Raw genomic sequence first — 18,931 nt, forward strand, 5'->3', positions numbered from 1 at the left:
GCTGAACACAGAGCATTAAGTGTATTTATTTATTTAGTGTGTGTGTGTGTGTTTAAGAGAGAGACTCCTTAACAGAGTCACATACTGCATTCCTCCCACCAGCTTCCCAGGCAGCAAGAATCATGGCCTGGCTCACCTGGCATGTTCAGGTTGACCCAGGAGCAAAACTCGATGTTCCATACTGCTGCCAGCATTGCAGAGTGTTGCACTACCACTGTGCCACTGCACTGTGCTCCAACAATACTTTTATTTTTTTGGAGTTTGTTTTTTTTGTTTGTTTGTTTGTTTGTACACAGTACATTTTTGTTAAACTGATTGAAAGCAAAATGCAGACATTCAGGAATAGTGCACCTCTAAATATTTTGTCATACATCTTGTAATAAAGATATTCTCATGTATAAATGTAATGAGATGAAACGTACTGAACCCAAGTAAGCTGCTCACCATTCAGAAAGCAAGCTCACCATTCGAAAGACAGGTATAGGTGGAAAGGAAAGATAGTTTTATTAAGATGGCCAGCAACCTGGGGAAGGTGGTGGGCTTGTGTCCTGAAGAATCATCTCCTCAGTCCCTGTCTAACAAGAAAGCCTTTAAAGAGAAAGTAACGGTACTGCGTGTTGTTTTGCTCCACCCGGCAGTTCATTTCTTTAACCATTCCTGCAGAGGAAGACTTGTTAACATCAGAGTTGTTTTCATCTGTGTTGGTTCAGCTGGACCTGATCTTCAGGGCAAAAATTTTTATGTTCCTTAAGCACATCTGCTTCTTGGGTTGCATCTCAAGGCCCTGGTCTACAAAGAATCTCATTAAACCCATGGTTAGTCTGGGCAAGTTAATCTCCTGTGCCAAGTTTAATATTGAGTTACTTTGTAGTCTGGCTATGTAACCACTATACATTTATATAACATAAGAAAAATAACACTGGGGCTAGGCAGGTGGTATGATGGTTAAGGCACTGGACTCCCACATGGCCGATAGGAGGGTCAAGTCCTGAACCCGGAGACTTGCTTTCTCACTTTCTCTCTCGCTCGCTCTCTCTCTCTCTCTCTCTCTCTGGTGAACATACATGTCCTATAGAAAGTTTAATAATAATAAAAAATTAAAAATTATTTTAAAAAAAGATTATCTAGTAGTTCTGATACTCAGATTTCTGCATTGCCTTTTTTTTTTTGTTTTGAGAAATTTTCACTGTAGGGCGCGTGCGCTCGCCAGAGAGAGACATAGATACAGAAAGACAGAAAGCGAGTAATCACCCCCCCAGGGGGGATGGTCACGCCGCAATCCCTTCTCCTCCATTCTCCTCTCGGGATCTTGGGCACGCACGCACACGCGCCCGGCGTGAGTTTTAAGCCACCGGGTCCGGGACACGAACCGCGGTCAACTACGTGGGAGTCCAGCGACATAGCCATTACACTAACTGCTGGTTCCCTGCATTGCCTTTTATAACTTTTCTTTTTCATACTCCAATTCAGTCAAGGCTGATCTCAGTGACTTTAGTTTTGTCTCTAGTTCACCGTTATGTAGAAGATGCCACGCACACTTCCCCCTATAATGGTGGTCTTTTCAAAAGCCCAAGCATTTGGACAGTCTCATATCTGAGATGTGTCTAATAGTTTCTTGTTTCTTGGTCCTCTGTATTTGCCATAAAAACTGAAATTTAGCTAGTGGTTCAATTAGATTCGTGTTGGTGTTTTTGGCAAGTAATTTATAGGCAAAGCTGTATCTTTTATATGACATCACATTCCAAGGGTACCAATCCCCAAATTGTCTCACAGATGATTTGATTAAGGTAGTGCAGTGCCCATCAGGGGATCATCATGGGCTCTGCTGGATAGTCCAGTTCAGAAGACTCACACAGGTCACACCTGGGACCCAGGTACTAAGGAGAGGAAACTCTGCAGAGTGTTTCTTTTTAGTGGAGGGTTGCACAGTAGTCTGCTTGGCAGTACTAGAACTCAAATACAAGGAAAGAGACAGTGTGCAGTAGTTGCACTCAAATAAGTTGCGTGTCTCAAATAGGAACTGGTATCTTTTTAAAAGTCCCTAGTCCTCAATACATGTAGTTGTACAATCAAGAACCACTTTTTTCTTTTTCTTTTTGGAGAGGCTTTTGCTATAGGGCATGTGTGCTCACCAGAAAGACAAGGGGGGATGGCCACACCGCAATCCCTTCTCCTCCATTCTCCTCTCGGGATCTTGGGTACGCAAGCACATGTGCCCGGCATGAGTAATAAGCCACCAGTTCCAGGATTCGAACAATGGTTGACTACATGGGAGTCCAGTGACATAGCCATTACACCAACTGCTGGTCCCTCAAGAACCACTTTTATCATAGGTAGTTTCACCTGGTACTAGAGCTAGAAAGTTAACTGAAGATCAAATTTGTCTTTAGAGAAAGAGAACGAGTTTTATTGAATTTGTACTTATTGATAGTGACTGTCAAATTGTTATTGTAAGGATAAATTCTTTTTTTTATTTTCTGGAGAGATTTTTGCTATAGGGCACGTGCGCTCGCCAGACAGAGAGAGACATAGAGACAGAAAGCGAGAAATCACCCCCCAGGGGGATGGCCACGCTGCAATCCCTTCTCCTCCATTCTCCTCTCGGGATCTTGGGCATGCACGCCCACACGCACACACGCCTGGCGTGAATGTTAAGCCCCTGGGTCCGGACACGAACTGCAGTCGACTACGTGGGAGTCCAGCAACCCAGCCATTACGCTAACTGCTGGTTCCCTATAAGGATAAATTCTCATTTTCCAAATAAATGTTTTATGTCAGTGTTTTGAGCTTATATATTCAGATCGCTTGAATATTTTTCTGTGTGATTTCTTTCACAGTTCTTTATAGTAGGAAAATGTTTCTCTCCTTCTCTTTTTAAAATTTTTTTTATTTTAGAATTATTTTATTAACATTTACTTATATTAATTTGACCAGAGAGAGACAGAACGAAATAGAGAATGAGAAAGCAAGCCACCAGATCCAGAACTTGAACCATGGTCAGCCATGTGGGAGTCCAGAGCCCTTGACCACCACGTCACCTGCTGCCCTCCCTCCCTTTTTTAAACGTTTTTGCCATAGGGCATGTGTGCTCACCAGAGAGAGGGAAAGTGAGAAATCATGCCCTAAGTGGGTGGCTACCTCACAGTCCTCTGTAATCCATTCCCTTCTTGGGATTTGGGGTACGTATGCAAACACACCTGGTATGTTTTTCAAGCTGCTGGGTCTGGGACTCAAACTGTGGTTGGCCATGGAGAAGTCCAACCCCCAACCTCTGTGCCAGCTGCTGTCCCCAGGAAAATGTTTTTATGTTAAAGATCAGATAGTTGCTCCCTAGATTTTCTTCATAGGGTTTTTTTTTCTTTTTTAATGCTTAACTCTTAAATCTACCTGCATTTTATTTTCCTATACACTATGCGATAAAAGGCTATAATTGGATTCTTTTTTCCCAGATGAAACAGATTGTCCAGCACTAGCTATTAAACTATCTCTTCTTTTTCCATTGATGTGATGCTACTTTTTATTGTATGTTCAGCCACAGTGTCTCGTTGTTCCCATATAGTGTAATAATTTTACTTCTTAGTATATTTTAGTGCACTGTATCACAAGTATATCAAACTATCTTATTAAATCCTTGTATAGATATTCTTGAATGGAATTTTATTTGGAATTTTACTAAATACACATAAGACTTTTTATTATGAATGGATTTTCAATTTTATCAAATGCTTATTCCATATCTGGTAGAAATTTCTGTGAGTAAATAATACATTACTTTCAGAAGAAATTCCTTCCTTGTGATACGTATTGATACCCATCTAGAACTGTTATATTTATTGCTTAGACTTCTTTCAGTAATGTGTTTTTTCTTCCTTTAGTCTCAACAAATTTATTGTTAAGCTTATTCCTAAATATCTTGCATTTTTGATCCTAGTAAAAACAGATTGTTGTTGATAGTCCTGTAACTATTAACTCTCTTATTTTGGTTTGTTGTACCAGGTATAAAGAAAAAATCAACAAAATCTGTAAAAGATGGAACAGCTCCAGAGGAAGAAACTGAAATAGAAAGACAAAAGGTAAAATGTGATTGTTATTTTTGTTTAACGGGTAATTGATGTGCATGATTTAAATGAGGTTGTCAGACCAACAGGTAGCATGGTGATTAATTTGGCTGCATTCCACATGGCTGTACAGTTTGAGTCTTAGACCTGGTGGCTTGAAAAACATACCACGATGGGACCAGCAGATGGCGTAGTGGATAAGTTGCTGGTCTCCCACGTGGCCAACCACAATTTGAGTACTGGGTCTGGAGGCTTGAAACCCACTTCAGCACATTTGCTTGCATGCCCGAAATCCTGAGAGGAGAGTAGAGGAGAGGGGATTGAGGCGTAGCCATCCCCCCGGGAGGTGATTGCTTTCTCTCTCTCTGGTGAGCACATGCACCCTATAACTAAAATCTCTCTTTTAACAAAAAGGGGGGAAAGAAAAACATATCAGGCACATGTGTGTGCATGTCCAAAATCCCAAAAGGAGGGAGATAGGGAGGAGAAAAGGATTGTGGCATAACCATCCCCATTGGAGGTGGGATTTGCTTTCTCATTTTCATCTCTTTTTCCAGTGAGTACACACACACTCTAGCAAACTAAAAAAAAAAAAAAAAGAAAGAAAGAACAGAAAAAGATAAATGAAGTTGTTCACTTGAGCACTTGAGTTTCTAGTTTTCCGAATGAAAACATAACTTACTTTAGCAATGAAATTTGTAAATTATGAGGTATATAAAAAAAAGCTTTAGCAGCTTCTTTGTTGTTGATGTTGTTGTAAGGCACATGTTCTTCCTGGAGAGAACGACAAGAGGGGATGGCCATCCTGCAGTCCCTTGACCTTCATTCTCCTCTTGGTGTTTTGAGCATGCATACACCTGCACCTGACATGTTTTACACACCACCACTCAAATCGAACAGTTCGCAATGTAGAATCCAGCCATCTTAACTACCACACCACCTAGCTGGCTGTCTCAGCAACATGCCAACATGCTGGCTTTTTTTTTTTTTTTGAGAAGATTTTGCTATAGGGCACGTGCGTTTGCCAGAAAGACAGAGACAGAAAGCAAGAAATCACCTCCCACCCCCCACCCACAGGGAGAATGGCCATGCCACAAACCCTTCCCCTCCATTCTCTCGGGATCTTGGGCACGCACGCACGCACACAGGCCCAGTGTGAGTTTAAGCCACCGAGTCCAGGACTCAAACCACAGTTGACTACATGGGAGTCCAGCGACATAGCCATTACGCCAACTGCTGGTCTCGAGCAGCATGCTTTCAAATATCATCTTTTAATCAAACATTTCTCTAGCTAATGCAAAGTTAATATTTACCCCAAATTCAGGATGATTAAGAGAAAAATATCTCATTAAAAGCCCTTATTATAACAGATAGAAAATACTTTTTAACCTCAAAATAATGCTACCATAACTTAATTCGATCTGAATCTTACAGACTTTGCTTTATGGCTCGTTATTATCTCGAACAACATAAACTTAATGTACAGAATTACAGTCTTTCTTGGAAATGTAATGAGCTCTTTGCCTCAGTTACCCTGTCAGTGAAGAGTCATAATGTTGAGGCAGGAGCTGGAGGCAACAATGGCCAATGACTGATGTTCATGTCGCTGTTGAGGAGGGAGCCTGACTGGCTATCTCAACTCCATATTTTAGTACATCTTCTGTCCATTCATTGCATAGTCAGTAATGCCCATAAAGTTATTTAAAGAGCAAGAGAAAAAAACCTTTCTCTTTAGGAAATGGCTTGCAGGAAGCCAACCGTGATGGAAGTAACGGGAAGTTAAGGCAATCTGAAGGTGTAATACAAGAATAGTCGCAAAGGTCTGGGAGCATACTGTATATTTTTACTAGTATACATGGTTTACTTGATTCTTGAGGATTTCCACTTAATCTCTAGATTGGTAGAAAATATCTACTTAGTTGAAATAGACAGTATACTAGATTTCAAGAGAAACTATTAAGATCCTGCCTTCATTCATAAAAATGTACCAGTATTGAAAATGTAGACCAAACAAACAAGGGGAAAAAAAGAAATTATCCTCGTTGTTAAAGTATATGTTTAGAAAAGTATAATTTGCATCACAACATAAATGTGTGCTACATTTAATGTCACTCTTAAAAAGAACAAAGTCAAAATGAGAAATATTTACTTACCACCTTACCACACTAAGTGAAATGTGGCCTGGTTTTTAAATGCAAGCTTTCATCTACCTCCCACTCTCGGGAGTTTATCTTCCAGAGATTCTGCTTTATTTCAGATGACCATCTCTGGGTCTTCTATGAGTTTCAGTAATCCACTTTGGATGACAGGTATTACTTGAGAGCTTTATTGAGTTCTCCTTCTCTAGAGGGAGTATCTGGGCCTATACTTCTCTTTCAGAGGGAAAAATATTACTGTATATTTGAACTGTCCTTTTCTCTCCACAGGCTGAAATGGCTTTGCTTTTGATGGATGAGGAGGAGGACAGCAAGAAACACTTCAATTACAACAAGATTGTGGAGCACCAGAATCTGAGCAAAAAGAAGAAAAAGCAGCTTATGAAAAAGAAGGAGTTATTAGAAGATGACTTTGAGGTAACCAGGGAGTCATTAGCCACTTAAAGCTAAAGTCAAATCTAAGTCAGCTCTAGAGACAGAAATTGAGCACAGTCAGTTACCCCTGAAAATATCTTAGGAAGGTCCCACAGTTTTATCCAAAACAGTTTATCCCTAGGGTGGAACAAATGACTGTTTCTTTCTTTAAGCACCAGTTGAAGTAGTCATACTACACCAAAACTATGTAGCTTTTAATGTTAAAATCACATGTATGATACTTACACTAGGAAAGGTATGTTTAAGCCTGATTGAGGAGTAGTGAGTGATTCAGGTCACATTGGAGCACACTCTCAACATATGGCCAACCCAATTTTTTTTTTTTTTTTAAGAGAGAAATCTTTTTTGCCATAGGGTATGTGAACGAGACAGAGAGAAAGTAAGAAATCACCCTCCAGGGGTGATGACCACGCCACAGTCCATTCTCCTCCATTCTCATCTTGGGATTTTGGGCATGCACATACAAACGCCCAGCATGAGTTTAAGCCACCTTCTCCAGGACTCAAACCACAGTCAACTATGTGGGAGCCCAACAACATAACCATTATCCCATCTGCTGGTCCTGCCAACACAATTTTTTTAATAATGAGAGAAAGTGCAGGAGGGAGGAGATGCAGAGAAGGGAGAATTATTTTTCACAGGGTCTCACTATATCTTGAGTCTCCTACCCAGCCTCCCAATCAGCTTAGACTACTGTGCCTGCCACCAGGCATGGCCTGTTCAGCTTGGGGAAGGAACAGAAATTGGACCTCCCTCGTGGTTTCAGCTATTACACAGCAGTGCCCTCCTGCTTGCACCAAGATGCCTGGGCCTAGGCCATACCTGTTTTTTAATTTATTTTTACTGCCAGAGGCATGTGTACTAACCAGAGAGAGGGAGAGAGAGAAAGAACCCTCAAATGGGTTGTGGTCATGTTGCAAACATTTCTCCATTTTTCCATCCTGTTGGGATTTTAGACATGAACACAAATGGACCCAACATGTTTTTCAAACTGCCAGGGCTGGGATTCAAACCATGGTTAGCCATGTAGTATCTAGCTCTCTTAACCACTAGACTATAAGGTTGGCCTCACCATGCCTTGTTTTTTTGTTTTATTTGTTTTTGTTTTTTCCTACATGACACTTATACTTCCCAGAGACAGAGAAAGTGAGAAAGCACTCCACAGGGGAGATAACCACATCTCAGTCCCTTCTCTTCCATTCTTCTCTCCGGATTTTGGACACACATATGTGCCCAAAGTGTTTTTTAAGCCACTGGGTCCAGGACTTGAACTATGCAGCAGCTATGTGGGATCCAGCTGCTTTAACCACCACATCACCAGCTGACCTGGCCATACTTTTTTAGCTACTATGTTTCTTGTTTCTATCACTCCTTTTCCTTCTTCTTGCTGAATACATACTCCTAATGGTCACATTGTCCCTTTGCTAGGAACCTGCAAGTTGCTATTAGGAATTGCTTAATGACTTCTATCATTAACACTGAAGAATGGACGCAGAGCTGGGGGAATTTTGGATTTCTCTATTCAGAGACTGGAAGGAGCATACAGATCACTTCTAAGTAGCATTCAGAAAGTCTTTAAGGTCACTCTGCTGTTCCAGTTTCCATGAGTCAGTTTCACATATGCTTCTATTCCACTAAACTTGTTATGTTGCTTTTCCTATGAAAAGCAGAGTATTTTAGTCAGATCTTCTATTAGGAGATCTGCCTTCATACATTAATAAGCATGCATAACGATATTTTTCACGAAGTTGTTTTGTTCTTGATACCATGGCTGCTGGCCTCACTATAACTAAAGTCAGCTATGCTCCATCTCCAAGTGGGTTTGTGTTTCCTGTGTTTCCCTTTCTGTTCATTACCCTTGTGCCTAGCAGTACCCAGAACTCTGGCTAGAGTCGAGGGTACACTCATAAATGTATAACCACAATGTTGTGATAGAAACATAGAAGGTAAATCTGAGGCTTGGATCTAATCAACCTTGGTCTCGGGTGGATTCTTACCCATAGTGGTCTTTAAATCTTTTCATCTATGAATAACCCTCAGTAGCTACTTATTTTTGGCACCGTAGCTAATATTTCTTAAAATATACTCAAAGTACAGTGACATTGCATAAATGTATAACTAGAAATACCCTGATTGGCTTATTTGTCAGCCAGAAATTGATTTCATGCCATAAGCATGGAGAAGCCCTTCCCAGAGACCATTCCTACAGTCAGCCAGCCTAAGTGGTCACTGTAGGAGAAGCCATGATAGATATGGACTATAATACCTCCTTTTCAATAGATTGTCATTGTGTGATAAGAACAGTGTGCCCAGCACGTCATAGTGCGAGAGTAGACTTTAAAGTTCCATTGACAGTCGGTGGAAAAGAGTTTTCTAATAAATCAATGCAAAGTACTCAGATTTGTATTTCATATAATCAGTTACTTACTAAATTTATAGATTGACTTATTTCTGGTCCCTTTTATTTATTTTTTCTTTTGCATTTACAGGTAAACGTTAATGATGCACGGTTTCAGGCAATGTATACTTCCCACTTGTTCAATTTGGATCCCTCAGATCCTAATTTCAAGAAGACAAAAGCTATGGAAAAAATTCTTGAGGAGAAAGCTCGGCAAAGAGAACAAAAAGAGCAAGAACTTACTCAGGCAATAAAGAAAAAAGAAAGTGAGATTCAAAAAGAATCACAAAAGAAGTCCATTGATCCTGCTTTGTCAATGCTGATTAAATCTATAAAAAATAAAACAGAACAGTTTCAAGCAAGAAAGAAACAAAAAGTCAAATAACTGGATATTATTTCTGTTTGGATTCAGGATGTGTTCTCCAGAAGTGTACATAAGCAGTAAAAGAAATGTTTATTGGGAACAAAGCTTCCTTTCAGAATATGAAATAAATCTTACACTGACCATCGTAACATTTTTCTCCATAAATATTTGTTGTACCTAATTGTGGGTAACTGACAGATTTGTACCATAAATTTCCATGGAGTAATTATAATTAAGTCTAATTACCTGAATTATAGGATTTATAAAAATTTTATATTTTATGAGCTCAATTTCTGTTAGTAGAAAGTTACTCTAAATTAGCTTTTTAAAAAGACTTTATAATTCTATGTAAAAATAGAACGCTCTCTACTCTTAAATATGTTCATTAAAGACAGTGAAAATATTTGTATGCAATACATTAATTTCTGTGAAAGCAAGAGAAAGATTTCATAGCTATTGAAGTAATTTATTTCTTTGCCCATAAAAGATAGGTAAGATCTTTCTTTGTTATTTGGTCGTGTTTACTACAGTTTATGAAATTAATTTGTAAATAAAATACAGAATATTTTTATTATTTTGTATAGCACTGATTGATTTCATTTTACACACTTCAAGTAAACTACTCTGGAAAAATACCTGAAAAACAGGCTTCACGAGGACAACTCCATGAAAAGGCAGTCTCCAGGTTTGCATCAATCACAATTACATTTGAAATGTTTGTAAACTCGGGAGTGGTTTCTCTGTTTGTAGCAAGAGAAAATTCTTTGGTCTGTCCTTCAGCTTTTTGGAAAGATTTAGAAGGGTGGATATGCTGCTATAGAGTTTAAGGAAGTCTTAATTATTTTTAAAATTAAAGTATACTTTCAAGGTCTCAACATTTTGGATCTTATCTGGCCTTTAACTGACCACTTGGACATGAAAATTGCATGTGCTATATATAAGTAAATGGAGATAAAATCAAAGTGATCACATGGAACAAATTAGGGAATATGATGTCCTCTGAAAGGCAGTGGGAATTTGGCCAAGTCTGTGGCTAACAGTAAGTTTGGCAGCTAGTTCATGCTGTGGTAGTTAAGGTGGCTGGATCCCACAGAGCCAGTTGTGCAATTCAAGTTCTGGACTTAGTGGCTTGAAAAACACACACGGGGCATGTGAGCATGTGTGCCCAAAATCCAGAAAAGAAGTGAAGGAGAAAGGATTACAACATGACCAACCCCCTGGGGGAAGTGCTTTATCACTTTCCCTCTCTTCTGTGAGCACACACACTCTCTCTAGCACACCAAAAAAGTTAACTTGGCATTTTGTGTATAAAAATTCAGACATACCAGGCCAGCCAGTGGTGTAGTGGTTAAGATGGCTGGATCTCACATGACTAGCCAAGTGGTTTAAGTCTCAGATCCGGTGGCCTGAAAAACACGCTGGAGCACAGCCCAAAATCCTGAGAGGAGAGTGGAGGAGTGGGGATTTCAGTGTGGCCATGTCCCTTCAGGGTGATTTCTCTCCCTTTATTCTGTCTCCTACGGGCATACGCCCCCTTTGGCAAAAACAGGAATGAATGGATGAATGTAACTCATGAACAGACTAAACAAAAAAAAAAAATCATGACCATATCAATTGATGAGAAAAAGTACTCAGGACAGCAACCACAGCGCCAGAGTCACCCCAGGGGACGAGAGATGAAATCTCACCTATGCAGGTGGCTGTGTAGGAAGAACCAAGCTTCACTGCACACATCTTCAGGTCTGTAAGTTACCCTCTGATAGTGAATTAGTGAATATCTCAATTCCTCTATGAAATTGTCTGCCTTTTTTTTTTTTTTTTTTTTTTAAATCTCAGAGCACCCAGTTGGACAAAGTGAATTCCAAAAGATGTAGTACTGTATTAATCCTACTGACAACATTTTTTTGAGAGGTTTTTTCTATAGGGCATGTGTGCTCACCAGAAAGACACAGACAGACAGAAAGCAAGAAATCATCCCCCAGGGGGTATGGGCGTGCATCACACATGCTCAGCGTGAGTTTAAGTCACCAAGTCCAGGATTCAAACTGTAGTCAACTACATTGGAGTCCAGCAACATAGCCATTATACCAACTGCTAGTCCTTCTGACAACATTTTTTGAAATGATAAAATTGCAGAAATAGAAAACAGATCATTGGCTGCCAGGAATTGCAAAAGGGAAGGAGTATGAAAGACAATGAGTTTTGGAGCCAGCTAGTGGTGTGGTGGCACTGGACTCTCCCACATGACCAACTACAGTTTGAGTCCTGGACCTGGCCGCTTGCTTTCTCATTTTTCCTCTTTCTCTCTCTGTATCTCTCTGGTGAGCACATGTGCCCTATAGCAAATTTAAAAATAAATAAAATGAAATAATTCTTTTAAAAAAATAAAAGACAGTAAATAAGGTTACAGAGGGCAGCGTGAAGGGTGCTTGTGGCGATGGCCATGGTCTGTATCATACTTGTGATGGTGGCTATAAGCACCTACATATTATAAAATTATATAGGACTTGGACTCTACAGATGGTATAGTGGTTATATCACTGGACTCCCACATGGCTGACCGCAGTTCAAGTCCCGGACCCAGGGGGTGATTCCTTCCTTTCTGTCTGTCTCTCCAGTAAGTGCACAAACCCTGTAGCAAAAATTTCACACACAAAAAAATTATATAGGACTAATGGTATAAGTGAAACAACCGAGATTAGATGATCTGTGTCAATGTTAATATGGTTGTAATTTTTTAAATCAAATGCATTCTTTTTATTTATTCACTTCTTTCATGAGAGAGAGGTGCCCACAACAGTCTTCACACTGTGAGACACTCCTAGCTACAGACAGCCTGCATCCTAGACACAGGCACATCCAGTGTCACAAGGATGGTTCATGGCCTGGGGCCCTTCCTATGTGAATCCAGCTTCACAGACTGTTGTGTTACTATTGCGCCACTAGCCCACTCCTAATTGTAATATGTTACTACAGTTTTGTTTTAGGTTTTTGCCATAGGACACATGTGTTTACCAGAGGGAGACTGAGACAGAAGGTAAGTGAAAAATCACTCCCAGGAGATGGCCACATTGCAATCTCCTTTTCCTCCATCCTCTTCACAGATTTTGGGCACATGTGTAGGCACATCTGATATGATATTCAAGCTGCTGGATCCAGGACTTGAACTGTAGTCAACCACATGGGAATCCAGAGCCTCAATATCACCAAGCTACTTACTGGTCCTGTTACTACAGTTTATAACATACCATCATTGAACAAAACTAGGTAAATGCTAAATGGAATCTCTGCATTCTTTCTTACTACTAATTGAAAAAAAAAAAAACTACAATGATCTCAAAACATTTCATTAAAAAATCAATTGGTCATTTTTGTTTGGATCAATTTCTGGGCTCTCCATTCTTTTCCATTCATCCATGTGTGTATCCTCTTGCCAACAGTGTTGCCAACAGCACACTGTCTTGATTTTTGTAACTTTATAAGGTCTTTCCGCTTGGTTCTTTCTTGAAATTGGGTTGGCTTTTTTAGTTCCTTTGCCTTGCCATACAAAATTTAAAATCAGCTTTTTGATAGCTATGAAAAATTCTGCTTGTATTTCGATTTAGAATGGCATTGAATCTACAGGCCAGAGAGTGGGACAGAAATAAAACACAGTGTTCTGCAGAGCAGTCTCACAGGGCTAAGACCCCGGGTCAAGTCCAGAGACTTCCCAGAGTACACTGGTACTCACTTGTACATCATCTGGGGACAGCTCATGGCCGGGGTTGGGTGGAAGAGTTATAAGACCTTGCTGTCTCTCATAGAGAAAAAATACATATAAGTAACACTAAAAAATAACATTGAATCTATAAATCAGTTTGTGGAGAACTGACATCTCAATACTGTTTCATCTTTCCAAATTATGATGGTATATTTCTCTACTTATTTAGATGTTTGGTTTCTTTCATCTGTGTTTTGAAATTTTCATTATACCAATTTAACACACTTGTTTGTTTTCTAATTTATACCCAAATATTGGATTGTCAGAAAGATCATGATGCATTTTCCATAGGAAAACAGAAAAATATGTCATGATTTTTTCTGACAACCAAATTTTTTTTCTGTGCTATTGTAAATGGTATTTTTAACTTATGTACTGTTAATTTGAACTTACTAGTGTATTGTTCTAGATTTTTAAAATGATGTTCATGAAGAACATTGGTTAGTAGTTTTCTTGTAATGTTTGTGTCTGGCTTTGAAGGTCTAATTTTATGAAATGAGATGAGTGGTCCTTCCTCTTCTATTTTCTGGAAAAGTGTACAGAATTTGTGTTATTTTTTTCTGTAACTGCTTTGTAGAATTTCCCATGAAATGATCTTTGAATGAAGTCAGTTTTCTTATACGAAACTTAAACTACAAGTTCAACTTTTTCAATATACATAGAACTCAGATTATCAATTTCTTCTTGAGTAAATTTTGATAGTTTGTGTATTTCCAGGAATTAGTCTTATGTTATATAAGTTGTTAAGTTTATAGCCATTTTTTGTATTATTTTCTGATTATTCTTTTAATGTCAGAAAGGTCTGTGTAATTTTGTATTTCTAATATTGGTCATTTGTGTCTATGCCATTTATTTCTGATCATTTTGGATAGAAGTTTATCCATTTTATTCATCTCTTGATAGAACCAGTTTTTGGTTTCATTAATTTTTCCTTATGGCATTTCTGTGTCCAGCTCCTGATGAAAAGCTTCTTCCTGCTCTCCAGAAGCCACGTTCCCAGCAAGTCCCACCTGTGGGAATTCGGCAAACTCTCACAATCCTGTGAGCCACAGCTGCTTTTTCTCTAAGTGCTCTGGTCCTCAGCCCTGAGGAAGGAGGAAGCTTTTCAAGTTTTATTCCTTATTTAAGGACTCTGCCTCAGCCCTAGGCATAGTGGTGGTGTCTGTATCTGAGATTCCTGTCCTCTCTATTTAGAGCTCTCTTTTTCCCCAGATCCCCTTAGTTGTCAATCCCATTACTCTAATCCCATTACGATGAGTAATTATTTGAACTTCCTTTGTTCAAATTGTTTCTATCTTCTGATTGGATCCTAATACCCAGATAGACAAAAGTAACCTAGTCTGTGAACCACGGTAGATCCTGAAACACTGCCTTCTTCGTAAGTACACAGAATCTTCAAAACGTTTGGGAAAACATATACTATGAAATAACTGCGCGGATTTCAAATTGTTAGCATCACAATGAATTTGTACTTCAATTTAATTTTTCAGACTGACTTTTTATTTATTTGTTTATTTTTAGTTGCCAGAGAGTGGATATACTTGTCAGAGACAAACAAGAGAGACCGAGAGGGTGGAAAAGCACTCCCCCAATGGGGCATGATCATGTCGCAATTTCTTCTTCATTTTTCCACCCTGTTGGAATTTGGGGCATGTGCATACACATGCCCAATGTGTTTTTCAAGCTGCTGGGGTCAGGATTTGAACTACAAGTTGGCCATGAGGGATCTGGATCCCTTAACCATGAGACCAAGGGGCTGGCCTTTTCTCAGACTCCTTGAAGTCCTTTTATATATATTCAAGTACATGTAAGATACAGTTATGTTGCCCTTCCTCATTATGAACATTTCCTCAAGTCCTGATTATTCTGGTTATCTATTATTTTTTTTAAGAATTACTTATTTAATTCCATTTGTTATTATTATTTTTTAATTTGACCAGAGAGAGGCAGAGAGAGAAAGAAAGGGAAAGCGAGAAAGCAAGCTGCCAGGTCCGGAACTCGAACCGCAGTGGGCCATGCGGGAATCCAGAGCCTTTAACCACCACGACACCTGCCAGCCCCGTGGTTATCTATTATTTATGGTCCCAAAACTTCATGGTTTAAACAACCACAGTAATTTATTTTCTCAACAATCTTCAATGTACATAGGACTCAGTGGGGCTCACCTATTTCTTGTCTGGAACCAGCTGGGGTGGAAGATTTGCCTTCAAAAAGACTCTTTCAAGTGGCCTTCAAGTTAGTGCTGGATGTCAGCTGGGGCAGGGTGACTGAGTTTCAAAATGATTAGAAATTGTTGCTGTCTATGACAACCTCAGAAGTTGCAGTGTCACCCTATAATGCATACTCTCTTAGTTGAGGGAGTCAAAAAGGTTTTCCCAGGTGAGGGGATATAAATCTACCCCTTAAGGGGAAGTAGCAAAGTTTTTAAGGTATATGTATGTCTGGAAATATTGTAGCCATTTTTGGAAAATAAAATCTGCTATGCAGGCTGATTTGATGAAAATCTATCCCTTTGTGTAGCAATAGCTTCTGTTTCATCCATGGACAGTCTTTTTTGAACCTCTATGCGATAGAAAAGTAAAATCCCATCTATTTTAAGCCCCCGTTTTCTTAGGTCTCTTTGACGTGACTTTTTTTTGGGGGGAGGGGGGAGAGGCAGGAGGGGTTTTTGCTATAGGGCATGTGCACTCGTCAGAAAGGCAGAGAGAAACAAAGAGAAAGCAAGAAATCATGCCTCAGAGGAGATGGCCACACCACAGTCCCTTCTCCTCCATTCTCTTCTCAGGATCCTGGGCACGCATGCATATGAGCCTGGCGTGAGTATAAGCCACCATGTCCAGGACTCAAACAGTGGTCAACTACATGAGAGCCCAGCAACATAGCCATTATGCCAACTGCTTGTCCCGTCTGTGACTTGTTTTTACACCTATCTCCTAATTAATACAAAGACGGATACAGTAACCCTGGGCCATAGTTACTGTGGACTGTTTTGCCCTGTTTGGGACTATTGCAGATCATTCTCCATATTCTTAAAGAAACGCTATATTACATGGTGGTTAGAGTGCTTGCAACTTGAAATTGCTGGGATAGGAAACTCAGTACTGTTAATGTTCCCAGATTTCCGAACATGGACATGAATGCAAAGAAGTGAGACCAACCCTCTTAGAAGGCAACTGGGACCTTTTGTGCTACAAGCACTGCTGGCATTAGAGTTGCAAACTATTTTCGGTATCTCTGGGTTCACATTATCACCTTCCCCTAAAAGTCGATAAAGAAGCAGCTGCCAAGTGCAAACCAGAATCGGGCACATGGGAAAATGAAAAAGTGTGAGTGGACTCTGTGCCCAGCCTTAAGTGTGTGTTCTACATTACCCAAATCTTGCCAAAATGTGGAGATGAAAACTTTGCGCTATGTAACAGTGCCAAAGCAAATAGACTAACAAATTATATTATGCTCGAAAAGTTGTGAGAAATGCCTGCTTTGGGGTTATGAGCTATTTTCATAAATTTTTTTAACAATTAAAATTGAGTCATTATCCTTCATCACTACACAGGCTTTTGTCTTGAGTAGCTTGTTAAGAGTTTTTCGAACCTCTTTTTACCAAGATCTGGAGTTAATTAGCATTTTCTCGTGGACAAGTAAGAAATAATGTACTATATAGCATACTTCACAAAGTTCATGTGATGAGCAAGTCGGGATGGTCAATAAAGTGCATTACTTTGTCAAGTTTTGGGAAAATTTCTTTTGAACTTGCCAGAGGGCACGTATACTTGCCAGAAGAAAAACAGAGAGAGGGAGAGGGAGAAAGCACCCCCCCATGGAGCATGGTCATGCCAAAATCCCTTCTCCATCCTGTCAGGATTTGGGGGGGCATAGACATGCCGGGTGTGTTTCTGAACTTGCCAGAGGGCACATATACTTGCCAGAAGAAAAACAGAGAGAGGGAGAGGGAGAAAGCACCCCCCCATGGAGCATGGTCATGCCAAAATCCCTTCTCCATCCTGTCAGGATTTGGGGGGGGCATAGATATGCCAAGTGTGTTTCTCAAGCAGTTGGGTCTGAAACTCTAAATTGTAAGGTCAGGCCATGTGGGATCCAGCTCCCTTAACCACCACACCATGGGGCCAGCCTAGAAAAATAATTGAACTAAACCAGAAATTAGGTAGGAAAGACCTTTTTTTTCTTTTTTCTTTTACTTTGCTATAGGATATGTGTGCTTGCTGGGGAGGTGGGGGGAATGAGAAATTACCCCCAGAGGAAATGGCCATATTGCAATCCCTTTTCCTCTACTCTCCTCTTGGGATTTTGGGCGGACACACACACACACACACACCCAGCATGCCTTTTGAGCTGCCAAGTTCAGGACTTGAACCTAGCATTTGGCCATGTGGGATCTTGCTGCCTTAACCACCAAGCCACAAGCTAGCCCTAAGAAAAACATTTTGGTTAGCAATGAAACAACTCCAAAAGACAGAGTGTATATACTCTAATAGCAGCTTATTATTTGATTCACATATGTTCCTCCTTTGAGATCTATTATCTAGACTTGAAGTTCTATGACAATTTTAGGGCTCTTCTGGAGATACCAAGCAGTATCAGAAACCACCTAAAAGTTGTTATACTCTTCTAAATTTCTTTGGGTTCACGTGAACCTTAATTTTTCTGTTCATTACCTTGGCAATGCTACACACAACAGAGACCAATGCAAACTACAATAGCTTAAGCAGAAATTCAGAGACATGAAGGTGGGCTTTTTTATTTTTCCAGTTTATCAGAACAGAAGTGCACTGCTGAAAAGAAAAAGAGAGAAAGCAAGAAAATACCCCACCAGAATGGGGAATAGTCATGCTGCAATTGCTTCTCCTCCATGTCTCCCTCCTTTTGGGATGTCCGGCATGCACATACATAACCCAGCATATTTCTCAAGCTGTGCATCAGCCATGTGGAATCCAGCCACCTTATCCACCATGCCGTGGGCAGGCCCAGAAAGTTGATGTTTATTGTCAGGAGCACATGGAATTTCATAGTACAGAGTTTAAAGACAAGAAAGTAATCAGAGTTCAGGAAGGGACTGAAAATGAAACAAGAATATACTCAGACACTCCCCTTCACTCATCTCATCTCTGACTTCTTCTGTTCATCTCATTTTACTCATGGTGCTGCCACAGGCCTTTTTCCTGTAGGCCATTGGCAAGTGGACTATGAGGACCATTCTGGAGTTTCCATTTCTAAGTTATAGGTCCATATATATGTATGTATATATATTTTTTTATTTATTTCTGGAGAGTTTTTTGCTATAGGACACATGCACTCTCCAGAAACACAGCAAGAAACAGACAGACAGAAAATGAGAAATTACCCCCTGGGGAGATGGCCACGCCACAATCCCTTCCCTTCCCTTCCACTCTCCTCTTGGGATCTTGAGCACATACACACATGCACCTGGCCTGAGTTTAAGCCACTGGGTCCAGGACTTGAACCACAGTCAACTACGTGGGAGTCCAGAGACATAGCCATTACACCAAATGCTGGTCCCAGGCCCATTTTTTTATATTATTAAAAGAGTTTTGGGGGACCCGCAGATAGTGTAATGGTTACATCACTAGACTCCCACGTGGTCAACCACAGTTTGAGTCCTAGACCCAGTGGCTTAAAACTCATGCTGGGGGAAACCAGCAGTTAGCGTAATGGCTATGCCGCTGGACTCCCACGTAGTCGACCGCAGTTCGTGTCCCGGACCCGGTGGCTTAAAACTCACGC

The 18,931-nt window shown here is 40.1% G+C and overlaps 1 protein-coding gene across 2 annotated transcripts in view; it reads left to right on the forward strand.

The window, feature by feature from the left end:
* Positions 1-9,985, forward strand: part of ESF1 (ESF1 nucleolar pre-rRNA processing protein) — an 86,513-nt gene extending 76,528 nt beyond the window's left edge. For both annotated transcript variants that reach the window (XM_006143656.3, XM_014585986.2), the window contains exons 12-14: positions 3,997-4,073; positions 6,485-6,631; positions 9,139-9,985. In XM_006143656.3, coding sequence (XP_006143718.1) covers positions 3,997-4,073; positions 6,485-6,631; positions 9,139-9,432 — 518 coding nt within the window. In that variant the 3' untranslated portion in view covers positions 9,433-9,985. The remainder of the gene's footprint in view (positions 1-3,996; positions 4,074-6,484; positions 6,632-9,138) is intronic.
* Positions 9,986-18,931: the final 8,946 nt, after the last annotated feature.

The sequence above is a fragment of the Tupaia chinensis genome, unplaced genomic scaffold (genome assembly GCF_000334495.1).
Source record: "Tupaia chinensis unplaced genomic scaffold, TupChi_1.0 Scaffold000101_1, whole genome shotgun sequence".
Taxonomy (NCBI): domain Eukaryota; kingdom Metazoa; phylum Chordata; class Mammalia; order Scandentia; family Tupaiidae; genus Tupaia; species Tupaia belangeri.